The following is a 14,901-nucleotide window of genomic DNA, read 5'->3' on the forward strand; positions in this document are numbered from 1 at the left end:
AGAGTTTGAGGCATTACCCAACACAACAAAACCCCAAAAGCTCATTCAACATCTTTTCTTGCCAATTGATGATGCTTTGTATATAATTTTGCCTTATCACTTTGAGGTTTGGTGATGGCTGATTTGACCAACGCTACCCACTGGAGATAAACGATGCATGTCCCTCTCATCCCTTCCTCTTCACTGTTGTCGCTTGACTCTTTGTTGTTAACTGGCTATTTTTTTGCTATCTTGCAGGACATAGAGAGGCTGACTCTGATCCATGGGAAGCAGTGTTGATTGCAGCTCGAAACACTTAATTTTGTTGGGTGCACTAATTTTTCTTGAGGTATGAAACCTTGAAAGGTGACTGGAGAAGATTGTAACAAATTCCTTTGATACTGAACACCATGAAAGCTTGGAGAAGAATGGCCATATGGTTGATAGTTGGCTGCAAGACCAGAAGTGTGGAAGTTCTAAAAATTAGGTGATGAGTATTGGGAGAAAGTTGTGCGGAATTGAGTAAGAGGAGAGCTTTGATTAACATTCACACGGTGTTAGTTTGAGGAGCCTTGATTCGACTAGTAGTGTCTGATGAAATGTGAAGCTTCTATTTGATTTTAGGCATGTCTCTGTTTTGTTGGTAACAGCTTGAGCACGATGATGCCAACGGCTAACTGACTTGAAATTCTTTATTCTTTGTAAATAGTAACATAACACAAATAACGTATTTTATTGTCCTACTGCGTGGCAGTTGATGAATGACCAAGTTTTAGTTGTGACCAGCTTCCATAATAGCTATTACCGGGTAGTGAGCCAGCATTTATTGTTTACTACCCGGTTTTTATAGCACATTGTAGTTGCTCTGACAGTGAAGAAGTTATCGTTGCAGCCCCTTAGTGGTATGATTTGGAAAACTAATAGGACCATGAGACGACAATATGGAGCCATAGAAAGGAAGTTTTGACAGGGAAGAGAATGTAGTCGGGATAATAATAGAATTTCCTACAAGTTTAATTATTTATTGAGAAGGTTATATTTTTCCTGGTTCTTTGTTGGAATCTATATATAAAGATGTGATAGTGTAGGGGAAATGAATTGTAACAGCAGGTAGCTATAGGACGAGTGTCATACCAATAGAGAAACCAGCTGTTGGCCGAGTCTTTCTGCTTTGACATAAATTTTTACTAAATATGCAACATGCATTATTGTGCTTACAACAAATTAATCATCATGTGGACCAACATGTCTTGGGAAGTTCAGTCATATATTTACCGAAGTGCAGAACTTATATATGTTGCGGTTGCAAATTATTAATTGTGAAACCATTAATGTAAAGTTATGAAGACTTAATGAGAGCCATTAATACAGATAACTATGATACTAGCAATGGTTAATGGGTTGGGATTTCTCTAACCCATTAGTGTAAGCAAAATACTCCCTTTGGTCATAAATACTAGAAGTTTTTTTTACCAAGATCTAGTCAAACTTTTAAAACTTTGATCATCCATAACTTTCAAAATATTAAATTTGAAAATATAAAAATCATACGTGTAGATTTATATTAAAAATACTTTCATAATATAATATTTTATTATATATTATAACTATATTCTAATAGAAAACAATAATTAAAGTTGCATGTTGAAAACACTAAATAATAAAAATATTATGTATTTTTGACCGGATGGAGTAGTAAAAATGCTCCCAGCCAGCTCTAAAGAACAACTAAGCGGCAGGGAGGAAGAGAAAGATGTGAGAGCAGGGGCAGATCAGGGGAGCTAGGGGCTCCAGTCCCTTATTGCTTGGTCACCAATGGAAGTCCTTCTGAGCCCCTTAATAATTTTTTATCATGGATGAGGGAAAGGAAGAATAAGGAGAGGAGGAAGAGGAGACGGACAGAGATGAGTGTCCTACCTAATTCTCTACATTTGTTCCTGTGAGAGAGATAGTCCATTATGTAACTATAATTAACAGCTTAAGAGAAAGAATAACATTCTCATTATAAAGATGAATGCAAAATACCGCTTTCCTTAAATTCCTTTCACATACTTATGTCGTACTATTGTGGAAAGGGCATTCCTTTCAATATTGATTCCTGGCACTACCCCACTTGAACTCTTGATCTCCTTCGTGAGTCACATGGGGATGAGAATGGTACAACGGCAACCTCCACTTGCGAGCACACATCCTGGAAGCTAGCAGATGGGACATCCCTATTGGAAGAAAATATTGATTCCTTGCTATTGTGCTTTTGTGACTGAATTCTCTACTCAAATGAAACATACTGACGGGCTCCGTGAAAAACGTAGTAAAGGCTACAATCTCTTAGCACATATTTCTTTTCTTATTTCGTCAAAACTGTATCCATCTCTAGAATCGCAAATGTTTGGAACACAGGAATGACATCATCAAACCGCAGCTTCCTTGGTCGTTGCCGGAGCAACCTTATCATCCGCCATGGCCGCTTGCATTTTAGGGTCGTGCCTGTAAGTGTAACTCCACGCACAGAACAAGTAGAGAAAGAAAGAGACGAGCCCGAACAGCGCGAGGAGCCAGTAGAACAGATCGAGGCGGCTGGCGTTGAGGTTGGCGCCGTCGAGCCATCCGTGGCCCCCGCCGCGGGCTGCGGTAGCTCGGTTGACCACCTGGATGAGGAAGCTCCCGAGCCACGACGCGACGCCGAGCATGCAGAAGAAGACAGCGCCGCCGATGGACTTCATGCCGGCGGAGGCCTCGTTGTAGAAGAACTCGAGCAGGCCGACGAAGGAGGTAACGTCCATGATGCCAAGCAGGAAGAACTGCGGCGTCAGCCAGAACAGCGACATCGGCGGCGCGCTGGTGGCCCTGCTCCTGCGACGGCCCTCCACCACGGCGGCTAAAGCGAGCGCCACGATGTTGGACGCGAACCCGACGCCGACGCGCTGCAGGTGCGTGATGCCGCCAGCGTAGCCCGTCGTGCGGCGCAGCCACGGCACGACGGCGCGGTCGTAGACGACCAGGATGAGCATCTGGAACACGATGGGGATGACGAAGAGGCTCGCCGGCGGGACGTTGGCAACACCGAGGCGGGTGTCCATGGTCCCGCCCTGCTGCACGGTGAAAGTGAGGAGCAGAGGGATCGGGAGATAGCCTAGAACGGAGCTGAGGAAGACGGGCAGCATGCGGAGGATGATCTTGGCCTCCTCCACCTGCGTCACCGTGCAAAGTGACCACCTCCGTGTGTCGCCGTCGTCCACGGCCGCCTTGTCAAGGAACCTTAGACACAGCACGCGAACGAAAAGTTAGTCAATCTGTGCACCAAACGGTCTGTGCACGGCGACCAAGGGATCCAACATGATAAATAACAAAAGGAAAATAAATATCCAAAGGGTAAACCCGAAAACTCATTTTTGATTCTGCGTAAACATTTATAACGTATTCCAAGGATTTCAATTTTGTTTTATAATTTTTTTCGTTCACCGATGAAAGCCATTTTTCGCAAAATTTCACCAAAATTTTGATCTTTTCCGTCTTCAACTCTATGGGCCTCACATGTCAGTAATGGAAAATTACGAAATTAAATATTTCGTTTCTCTCTTAAATTCGTGAGAACTACTTTTCTTCGCAGGTGGACTCGTTCCGGTAGAGACGGACAAGTGAACCCACTTACTTGAAGCCTGAAGTTCTCTCCAGCACTTCGGTGCTGGTGCCTGTTCCTTCAGTGATCTCATGCAACGGCATTAAATTCTCAGGCAATGGAAGATTCCTCTTCCTAAAAGCAGACACAAAAACCTGTAATTGACACAAAAAAATTGAATAATTGATCAATGAAATAGTACAACAACTTTCACATGATAATATTACCAAGTTTGCTAACTCAGAACTGAGCTGACGTATGTACCTGAAAGATTCTTGTGAGGGGGCTCCCCCTGGGCACCTGGTGCCGGTAGAATGGCAGGCCGCCGATGACGACGACAGTACCGAGGAGCGCCACGAGCGCGGAGAGCGCGAAGCCAAGGTCCCAGCCCTCGTTGTTCTGCACCCACACCACGAAGACGAGCCCCACGAACCCGCCCAGCGAGATGCAGAAGGCGAACCAGTTGAAGAAGCTGATCTTTCCGCGAAGCTCCTGTGGGTCGTCGTCGTCGAACTGGTCACCGCCCAGCGCCGCCGCGCACACCCGCACCGCGCCCTCGCCGATCGGGATCACGTACAGGCCCAGGGTGAGCAGGCTCAGGTTCCGGCCGCTCACCGGCGTGCAATCGTTGGGGTGCTTGATTATGTCGCATGGCGGCGGGTGCAGTGATGGAAAGTGTGCTTGGCATGCGAGGAGCATGTACCCCTGCGCAAGAAACAAATTGGCCGACCGGTTCATTCAAAATTTTACCATTTGCTATATATTTAAGCTAGGCATGACCAGTTCCACGTCTTGGGAATGTCGATCCGTTCCGGAAACGCGGCAACAATCTGATCTCCACTTTATCAAAATCTTTTGCATATAGCGTACCGTGTTCCTCAATTCAGTCTCTCAACCCTATTGATCCGGAAATTATGTGATTATTCTTCAAGCAAACATACTCACCAAAATCTCGATGGGGGCGAAGACTAGAATGGTGTAGAAGCGTTTGATGTAGGAGTCGGAGATGAAGGCGCCAAGGAAGGTGAAGACGCAGATCGCGCCATAGAAGTTAGCGGCGGTGGTGGAAGCGTCGGCGATGCCCATATGCATCGTGCCATGCAAGTAACTCACTATGTTCAGTAGCATCGGGATGTTTCCAATGTTTGTCATCACAACGAGGACTGCAAACACAGGGAAAAAACAATCAAGTTTTTATTTATTTATATGTGCCTTGCACTTGTTACAAATAGTAAAAAAAAAAAAACACGTTTGAGCAAGGAGCAGCTGTTTTTCAATTCGTTTCGAAAGGTCATTTAGTTTTCTTTTCAAAATTAAGGGACACGATCTCGATCCTGATTCAAATTAAATCGATCCCACTTTCACCGCATACACCATCATCCCGTAACAACCAAAAGAAGGTGGATGCTATATTGTTACTTACAGTAGATGAACATGGTGGCTTTCACCCCACCATGCCTCTTCCGGCTAACTGGCTGTCCCTTCCAGGTTACAAGGCCTTGCGAAGCCATGGCTGCAGCTAGCTCTCAGCACCTATCACACTCTCACAAGACTTCACTTGGCCAACCCCTCTTGAGATCTGTGTCACTCTCCTAATCTTTCGCGAGCAGCAAGTGCCTTTTTATAGCCGTTGAGGATGAGCAGTCCATGGCATTCTTTGTGAAAGCAAGGGCAGCTAGTGCGTAAACTAAGGGGACGCTGGTTTTTCTCCGTGATGCCGACTCTTTTGATTACTAAATATTTTTATTGTGATTATTGCATCCCAAATAATGTCGATGGCACATCCACCAAATCAAATGATTGAATTGATACCTTGGAGCCCTAATTTCTCATATGCGGAGTCAAGTTGCCAAAATTGCTTTTCTAAATAACAGGATCACCTTGATGTTAGATTGTGCGGTTCATGATAATACTTTTTTGGGCTAATTTGACCCATATTCCTTAGCAGAAGCCAAAGGCAGAGTGAAATGCCAGAGGTACGGCTTCTTGTGGAGAACCTTAGGTTGGAGTAACACACTAAGGGTGTATTTGGTTGCTCGAACGAATTTTGTAGATCTGTATCGTATAAGTAGGCTGAGTGGAAGTAGATTTCGTGGGGTTATATATGATTAAAAGAAAATTGTTTGGTTGATTATATCTGTCTGGACAGACTGAGCTGATTTTATGTTTAGTTGACTGAATCCGAGATGTATGAGCAGATACAAGAGTTGAGATTATGATTAGTTAGTCATATGAAGATAATTTTATAATACTAACAAATGGATCCATCTGTATGAATGGATACAATATCTGTATCCGCTCAGCCAGGATGAGGAGCGAAGCTCAAATCGAACATCACTCCTCTCATGCAGATGGAATAACAGATGCAAACAATAAAACACACTTCTTCCTAAAATTATACACATCTACCGATCCAGGAAAGAGAGAATTCAGACAACCAACCACGTACTAAGAGAAAGTACTATTTGCACCACTATATAAAATTGAGAGAGACAACTGACTTATACAGAAGCCTCCCCTTTCTCCACATTTTAGTCTCACCTTTAATTTCTTCTTGCCGATCCATCAAACCGTTGAGTACAAACTACTTTTCTAGGGTTGCTACAGACTACCTTTTCTCGAGGGGCATTAAAAATTACTTTGGTGCATCATATCAACACTTGGTAGAAAAAATGTAATTCACTAATTCTTAATATTCCTTTGTATTTATGAAATTTATGATTCGTTTGAGCTCATTATATTGACACAATTGCAGCGGCTGCATCTGAACCGTACCACCGTGAGAAGCTTGGTTAAAATGTTCCATGGTTTATAAATGATGAGTAATTGATATTGGTATTTATTTAGTTTGATGATCTTCAGTTTTGTATGAGCTTTGATATGCTAATTCTGGTCAACCCGAAACTTTCGGTCCAAACCTAGAACTTCCGGTCCAAATCCAGAACTTCCGGTTGACTATTCGGTGTTCAAAGTTTTTATCTTACCGAAGCCTCTGGCGTTCAGTTTTGGCAGCCAACCCAGAACTTCCGATCAAAAACCGAAACATCCGGTGTCATGGGAAAACTGAAACAAAGAGCACCAGTCCGGATTGAACCTGGTACTTCTGGGTACTGGAACTTCTGGTTTTGACCTAGAAGTTCCAAGCACCCAAGTTAAAGTTCAAATATCCGGTGTTCATGATTCTTTTTGGGATGTGATTTCAACTGGGAATTTTGATTTTGGACTAACTAAAGATGGAGTTGGAGAAATGTGTTTGTTTGTCTCATGATGTGTAGGTAATGGGTGCAACTTGACGGTCAACGGTGGGATGATCGGGACTAAGTGGGATACTTGGTTTCGGACGATAAGGAGGTCGGGCAGAGTCAAAGGTAATCCTAACTGTGCATATGGAGGTGAAACAAAGCATAAGAAGATGGATGAAGACGATATATTGACAAAGTCAAATGACGGGATGCTTATGCAAGTGACAAGGCGGCCCGAGGGATCAAGAGTGAAAGAGACTTACCAGCAGTTAAGATTGCAAGATAGAGTACACATGTCGACATCGGGATGTTTGCTTGAGGTGAAAGCAGGTGATAATGAGTCATACTTTGAGAAGCGTACGAGGTAGTTTCGTGGTTTGACCTCAAAACTGTAGAAGGATGAAGTGCACATGATATCATCGTGAATCTTGCGTCGAGGCAAAGCTAAGTCGTGAAGACACCACGATCGTCAAATAGATGAAGGAGAAAATGGAGCAAAATGTCCTTGGTGGTAGGTAAGCTCCTAAGATCTATAAATAGAGGGGTATATCTGTTGGGAGAGGGTGAGCTAGACACTTGAGTTTGTATGCTAGGATTTTAGAGGAGAGGAGAGAGGAGAAATTAGCCTTTGTAATAGATGAGGAATTTTTGTGAAAATAATCTTTGTAATCCGTCTAAAATAAGGCCAACCTCTACAAGCAATAGAATTCATGTTTCCTATTGTGATTGTGTTCACCTCCTTCTAGTTTCCTTCTCTTGCCTCCCTTGCTTTGTTGCAAGTTTTCGATGTTACGTTGCAATTTTTGTTTTTGGTTGAAAGCTTAAAATTTTCACCTTGTCAAGTCATTCTTCTTGTTTCTAGAGGCATAAAATTCACATACAAATGTATACAAGTTGTTCTTGAATTCTCTTGCTTCTAGATCATCAACTTGTAGGATTTCTTCACCTAGTGTTCTTAATTCACTTTTGTGTTCTTTGCCAAATCTACAAAATCAAAGGGTGAATTCTTGATCTTCTTGAAAAGATCTTTTGGGTAAAGATTCACCATGGATGTGCTAAGCTATGGCTAAAATTTTGTTGGATTTCGACCATGTTTGATTGGACTTCGAGTTTGGATTTTCGATTCTCATGCTGAAGTTTTTCCTCTGGAACTGTTCAACCTGGAACTTCTTGATCCTTATCAGGACTTTTAGATTATTTCAAATTTCCATCCTGAGGCTCTTCTTCCGGTCTCAATCCAAAACTTATGGATCCAACTCGGAATTTTCGGGTTCATTTTTTTCACTGTGTTTTTGTGTTTTGTGTTGCGCTTTGTTGTGATCCATTTTTTAGGTGTGTTGGGTGACAAAATAGGAGAAGCCAATGTTTCAAAATAAATTGTTGAGGCACCTATTCACCCCCTCTAGTCATCATTTTTTGTCCTATAATTGTTATCAAAGCCTGGTTTGATCATTTATTGATCTTGACCGGATTTGTGATCCATAGACAATAATGAAAAGACATGGGAAGATTCCACTCTTTGAAGGTCGTGACTTTTCTTATTAGAAGGTGCACATGGAGGCATATCTCCTAAGCCAAGGAAGTGCAATATGAGAGGTTATAGACTCCAACTATGATATACCTGCTGCTCATACATATCAAGTCCAAATTGAACAATATGAGGCCAACAACAAGATTAGAAATATATTATTCACTAGTCTTAGTCAAAATAAGTTTGATAGGATTCAGCACCTTCACACTACTCGAGAGATTTGGACCACTCTTAGTGTCTTTCATGAGGGCACTAACCAAATTAAGGTATGGCATCAGAGCACATATAATCAAGAATATTAGATGTTTGTGTAAGTACTCACTTTGGATTCTATGTTTTCTATATTTGATAGAATTATTAGCAACCTTAGATACACTGGTGTTTTGCCCTACTCTGATCATGAGAGGGCAATCAAGCTTCTCTATACTCTTGATCGTAGTATATAGAAAGTGAAGATCTTGAGTATTGAAGGGTCATCAAGTTATGACATATTGACCTATTATGTACTCTTTAGCAAGCTCAAATCCACCGAGATAGCCAAGACGGCTAGAATAAGCCTAGGAAACCCATGTCTCAGAACATGGTATTGTTTGTAGGAACTAGCTGTGGTAGTTAGGATGGAGTTAGTTTTTCTTATGCTAACCCTTCACCTAGAGGATTTTCTTTGTCTTCTTTGATTTCTATCACAGAGGAGCAGATGAACGCATTAGATGACAAAGATTTGGCTTTGATAGTGAAGAAGTTCACCCGCTTCTATAACAACAGAAGAGACTGGAGGAGAGACAGTTCTCATGCCTGTTTTGAGTGTGGTGATACCACTCACTTCAAGATAGATTGTCAAGACTCAAGAAGAAGGAGGATTGCGGCCACGACCATGATAAGAACAAGAAGAACAAGAATCCCTTCTTCAAAAACTGCAACAAGATGGCCAAGAAGATAGCCAAGGTGGCATCTCAAGCTTTTGTGGTGGTGCTCAGTGATGTTGACACCTCCTCAAGCGAGGAGAAAAATTCATAGGAGGGGGAGCCGCCCATAAAGAATAAGAAGAAAAAGAAGGATTTCACCAGTCTTTGCTTCCTCGCAGACGATAATGACAGCAACCCCGAGCTCGATTCTTCCTAGGTATCACCTTCTATTCAGGTTGATACCTTGAATGATGCTCTTGTTAATCATGATAGATTGCTTAAGAGAGTGGTTTGAGAAGTAAAGTAGCTCAAGTCTAGGCTAAAATGTCCTTCTTCTGAGCTCGAATTGCTTAGATCTAGGTGAAGGATGAGGAGTGTGAAAGTTTCCACGTGGTCATGAGTGAGCTTGCTGAGCTTCAAACTCTGCATGCTCAAGTCACCAGTCAGCTTGAGACTGCTAAAAATAAGCTCCTTGAGAATGAGTCTAGACCTACTATCTTAGACGCTTGCAAGAATTACCCTTTGTTCTCAAAAGATGTTGATGTGGAAGCTAATCCCATAAATGAGCTAAAGTCTAGATTGAAGAGTATTGAGTGTTCTAAGGATGTGCAGCCAAACTATTTTACTTGTATCGTCCTTAAAGACAAGCTCAGCTTAGTTAGAGGACAAGTTGAGAAGCTCATAACTAAGAATGAGTACATCCTTTCTCTTGTGGAGAAGTGCTCAAAAGGCAAGGGCAAAATGGATTTGATCTTGGAAGAAACTAACATGTGTGCAGACAAGGCGGGGTTAGCTTTGGGTTTGGGGTTCGAGAGAGTTGCTGACACTAGTCCTAGCAATATTGTTTTCACCTCACCCACTACCCTAGAAGCCGAAAAGTCCAAAATCAATACCATATCACAACCCATCAAGACACCAACACCATAACCCAAGAGAGCTCTGCAACCTAAGATGAGAGCTCCTGTGAGTGAACCTAGAGTGACCGGTAGTCAAGTTCCCAAGACACATTACCACTGCGCATACTGCCGAAGAGAGAGAGAGAGAGAGAGAGAGAGAGAGAGAGAGAGAGAGAGAGAGAGAGTCACCTTATTAGGTTTTGCTTTCCCCGTAGGAGGGATCGGCGGCATGAGTGGGAGTGGAGCACTTGGAACATGTACTCCGTTCTTTTGGTGTACATGAGCCTTTTCCTTACTCTTTCTCACTAGTGCCTGATGCTCTTCAGTTCTCTTTTAGAGGCGTTGCCCAGCGTGGATTATACAATGATTCATATGGTTTTGGTCCACGTGGCCGAGGTTTTGAGTTGCAGCGCTTTGGCGGAAAATGTTTTTCTCTTCATGATGCTCGCCCCTAGCGTGCTAGACCTATTTTGCCTACACATATTTTCACCTTTTCATCTCGAGTGTCTTGATGCTGGATTTCCAAGAAGTTTCTTACTTACCCTAGCACTAAGTACTCGAGCTCTACTTACTTGATGTAGGTGGTAGGTCCAGGCCTAGAGAACAAGTGGCTCCTCTACTCCGGTTGTTTGCACTATATGACCAAAGATGCATCATGCTTCTCCAGTCTCAGAGTGAGGAAGCGGTACGAGTACATCACATTCAAGGATGATCGAAAGGGAAGAGTGAAGGCCAAATGTATGGTAAAAGTGAGTGAGAGTTTTACTGTTAAAGATGTAGCTTTAATGGAGCATCTGGGATATAATTTGCTATTGTATCTCAGTTGTTGGATGAGGACTTGGAAGCGCATTTCAAGGGCGATACTTCTCGAGTTCTTGATTCTTCAGGCGCTTTGGTTTGTCAGTTTTTTTTTTTGAGTTGGGAGAGTCCTTAGAGCCAGTTTTCTGAGTTCTATGGTTCTTTTCGGTGTCTGATTCCTCAACCTTCTTTTGAGCTATGGATGTGACATAGGATACTAGGGCACATGAGCTTTGATACGTCACGATGTCCCGATCTTCACGACGTAGGATCAATCATCAGATAACTAGCTTCAAAGAAGCCAAGATAACTTGCTGCAAGCAGCGATAACTAGTGCAACCTGGCAAATAAAACTCGAAGCCAACCACCGTCTTTAACCGGCAACCTGAATCGAGGATTCGCCCAACCACACTCTCAAAGAACCAACCAACACAGCCTACAATCAATCAAGGCGAACCTTGAAGGGAGTAGGAGCACCAATTGGGAGCGGATGAAGCCGCCGCTTCTGTAATCCCGTGAAGGAAATCACAAGAGCAAAGAGGTAGAGATCACTCTCAATATTTGTTAGCACACAGCTGAACAAAGGGGTTCTGTATTTCGATTTTCAAAAAGTCTGCGTTTGCTATGAAGCAATGGGGTATTTATACTAGGAACAGCCCTCCTAGATAGGTATAAACACGAAAAGAAAATAAAAAGATAGACTATGTGAATAGGCTTCCACGAAAAGAGTCTCTGAGTAGTTCCCGCGTGGCTGTTGGTCTTCTACGCAGTCTTCAGTGTTTTGGCAATAACTCCATCTTGGAAAGTCCAAATGATGTGCTGTTGGTTGCGTTGGAAAGCTAACTTGATAACCTTTCACACCATGTGCAGAATGCACCACAAAACTTTCTAGAGTGGTACAGTTTTACACGGGAACTTGAACATCAGGATGACTGTTGACTTTCTGACCAGTCTTCACTAATCCAGTCGAAAATCAGCATTGGAAATTCCAAAGTACTCGGCCCTGGTGGAATTGAAAACTAGACTTAATAAGCTTTCCAAAATGTGCTCATTCACCTTCATAGCCTTTGGAAATCAAAAGTTATGAATGTTTCTTTCCGACTGTTCTGCAGGACTGGCCTGGTTCGAGTGTGGTTCTTCTCTGTAGTCATTGCCTTGTGTGTTCTTGCCATCCTCCTTGGTGAACCTGAGTAATAACAACGTGCACGACTTAGACAGTATATACTTCTCATTAATATTAAGATGAACTTCATAAAGTAGCGCGTTCACCTCTTGTTGTAGCTTCTTTGCTCGACTACGTGTAATCGGTCCATCAAAGACTTGGGCTGGTGTCGATGTAGGTGGTACTTGAGTTGGTGTAGCTTGAATTGGAGGTTGTAACATGTTGCTTGATGGCGTGGTCATATCAAGCTTTGATTTGCTTTCTCGTTTGAGTGCCCTAGGCTTGATCCGAGGATTGCCCAAGCTCAAGTTTTAGAAAAAGCTTATTTGTGCTCCTTCTCGGCATGGCAAGATGGTTGCTAGCTCTCACCCATCAGTCAACCTGGTGATGACTGAATGACCGAGAGAACTTCTCCATAGGGTCACTGTTGGTCCATCACGGGTTCATTCGGCGGGAGGTAAGTAGTATGTACTTGTCATAGTTGATGACTACTCTCACTACTCCTGGGCATTCTTTCTTGTGAGCAAGGATGAAGTGTTCTCACACTTTCGGAGCTTAGCTTTGAGATTGTTTAGGAACTTCCTGATGCATTGAAAGCAATTCGCGGTGATAATGGAACCAAGTTCAAAAACTATCTCTTTGATGCTTTCTATCTTGAATATAACATTGAGCATCAATTTTTTGCCCCACGTGTTCCTCAGCAGAATGACGTGGTTGAAAGAAAGAATTGAACTTTGGTGGAGATGGCTAGACGATGCTCGATGAGCATAGGACTCCTAGGAAGTTTCGGGTAGAAACTATTAGCACAACTTGCTATATTTCCAAACGGATTTTGTTTCGCTCAATTTTGAATGTGACTTCTTATGAGTTGCGCCTTAGGAGGAAGCCAAAGGTTTTCCATTTGAGAGTTTTTGGATATCGTAGTTTCATCATAAAGCACAATAATCTTGATAAATTCGAGTCACGCACCTCCGATGGGATTTTTTATTGGGGTGTTCTCTTCATGGTCATTTTTACAGTGTTTATAATCTTGACACTAACACCATAATGAAGTCATGTGATGTGATCTTTGATGAATCAACCCCTTGTGCTAGCCCTGCTCTTGAGTGTGCAGGTGATCAAGAGATGAGCAAAAACATCTTCGTAGATGGTGACCATCTAGTCCTTGGTGATGATGAGGATGATCCATTACTTCCTGCTATCACACCTATTTCAGAGCTGACTCCTGCTTCTTCTACACTAGCTGAGGGTCCGGTAGCCTCTAAATTCGCTTTAACTCCTTTGAGCCTGCATCAGTAGCATTTGAGGGGGAGATTGTCTCACAACATGAGGTACCTCACCACATTTAGCAGAGACATCCCCCACAATTGATGATTGACGACCTTGTTGAGAGGGTCACAAGATCTAAATATGCTCAACATGCTCATTTAACAGATTCTATATTTGTTGCTTCTTTTGATCCCCATGATGTTGGACACACTCTTTCTGATTCAAATTGGGTCAATGCCATGCATGAAGAACTAGAAAACTTTAAGAGAAACCAAGTGTGGGTCCTTGTAGAGCCACCCCCTAACATTCATACTATAGGCATCAAATAGGTTTTCAAAAACAAATAGGGGGAGGATGGGTTTGTAGTGAGAAACAAGGCTAGACTTGTGGGTCAAGGTTTCACTCAAATAGAGAGGATAGACTTTGGAAAGACCTTTGCACCTGTAGCTACACTAGAAGCTGTTAGGATTCTTCTTGCATTTGTGTCATCTAAAGGTTTCAAGTTGTACCAAATGGATGTCAAGAGTGCTTTCCTAAATGGTTTCATAGATGAAGAGATCTTTTTCAAGCAACCCTATGGTTTTGAGCACCCTAAATACCCACATAGAGTGTACAAGCTTCAGAAAGCTTTGTATGGGCTTAAGCAGACACTTAGGGCTTGGTATGATATGCTTAAATCTTTCTTGCTAGAGCATTGGTTTGTGATAGGTTCAGTTGATAAAACTTTGTTCACCCTTAGATATGACAATGATTTCCTACTTATTCATATATACGTGGATGCTATCATTTTTTTTGGCTCTTCTCATGCTCTTGTTGCCAAGTTTCCAGAAACTATGAGTAGGGAATTTGAGATGTCAATGATGGGCGATCTCAACTTTTTCATTGGACTTTAAATCAAATAATGCAAGCAAGGTACATTCGTCCACCAGATGAAGTACACCAAGGATTTGCTGAAGAAATTTGACATTGGCGATACGAAGTTGCTGGCGACATCGATGGCTACCTCGACCATGCTTGATCTGGATGAAGATGGAGAGGAGGTATGCTAGTGGGAGTACATGAGCATGATTGTTTCTCTCCTGTACCTAACAGCGATAAGACCTGACATCCACTTTATCGTCTACTTGTGTTCCCGCTTCCAAGCATCACCAAGGATATCTCACCGCCAAGAAGTGAAGCACATCTTGAGGTATTTCAAACACACCCTCGAGTACAGTCTTTGGTTTTCTATATCTTCTTTGCTTTCCCTTCGAGGTTTTTCAGATGCGGACTTTGCTAGTTGTAGAATTGATATAAAGAGTACATCCGGTACTTATCACTTCTTGGGTACCTCTCTTGCATGTTGGTCTTCTCACAAACAGTCTAGTGTTGCACAATCAACTGCTGAAGCTAAAATATGTTACTGTCACTAGCTAAGGTTCTCAGATTTTGTGGATGGTTGCTAGGGTAGTCCTAGTTGTGCACATGGAGGTTAAGCAAAGAATGAGAAGATAGATAAAG

General features: G+C 42.6%; 1 protein-coding gene across 1 annotated transcript; it reads right to left on the reverse strand.

Moving 5' to 3' along the window:
• Window positions 1–2,031: 2,031 nt before the first annotated feature.
• Window positions 2,032–5,201, reverse strand: LOC133905777 (protein NRT1/ PTR FAMILY 4.5-like). Its single transcript, XM_062347538.1, has 5 exons — window positions 5,022–5,201; window positions 4,544–4,761; window positions 3,863–4,303; window positions 3,632–3,753; window positions 2,032–3,237 (listed from the first exon to the last, which is right to left on the reverse strand). The coding sequence occupies exons 1-5, from the start codon at window positions 5,107–5,109 to the stop codon at window positions 2,391–2,393; spliced, it is 1,716 nt and encodes a 571-aa protein (XP_062203522.1). The 5' UTR covers window positions 5,110–5,201; the 3' UTR covers window positions 2,032–2,390.
• Between the last annotated feature and the right edge of the window lie 9,700 nt (window positions 5,202–14,901).

The sequence above is a fragment of the Phragmites australis genome, chromosome 23, assembly GCF_958298935.1.
Source record: "Phragmites australis chromosome 23, lpPhrAust1.1, whole genome shotgun sequence".
Lineage (NCBI taxonomy): Eukaryota > Viridiplantae > Streptophyta > Magnoliopsida > Poales > Poaceae > Phragmites > Phragmites australis.

What these genes read in the sequence shown, in the direction of transcription:
- LOC133905777 (XM_062347538.1), bottom strand. Translation starts at nt 5,109, where the DNA reads ATGGCTTCGCAAGGCCTTGTAACCTGGAAGGGACAGCCAGTTAGCCGG. An exon ending in AGCCACCATGTTCATCTACT is followed by an intron (nt 4,762 to 5,021) that starts GTAAGTAACAAT and finishes CTGTGTTTGCAG; the next exon opens with TCCTCGTTGTGATGACAAAC. An exon ending in CCCTCACAAGAATCTTTCAG is followed by an intron (nt 3,754 to 3,862) that starts GTACATACGTCA and finishes TGTCAATTACAG; the next exon opens with GTTTTTGTGTCTGCTTTTAG.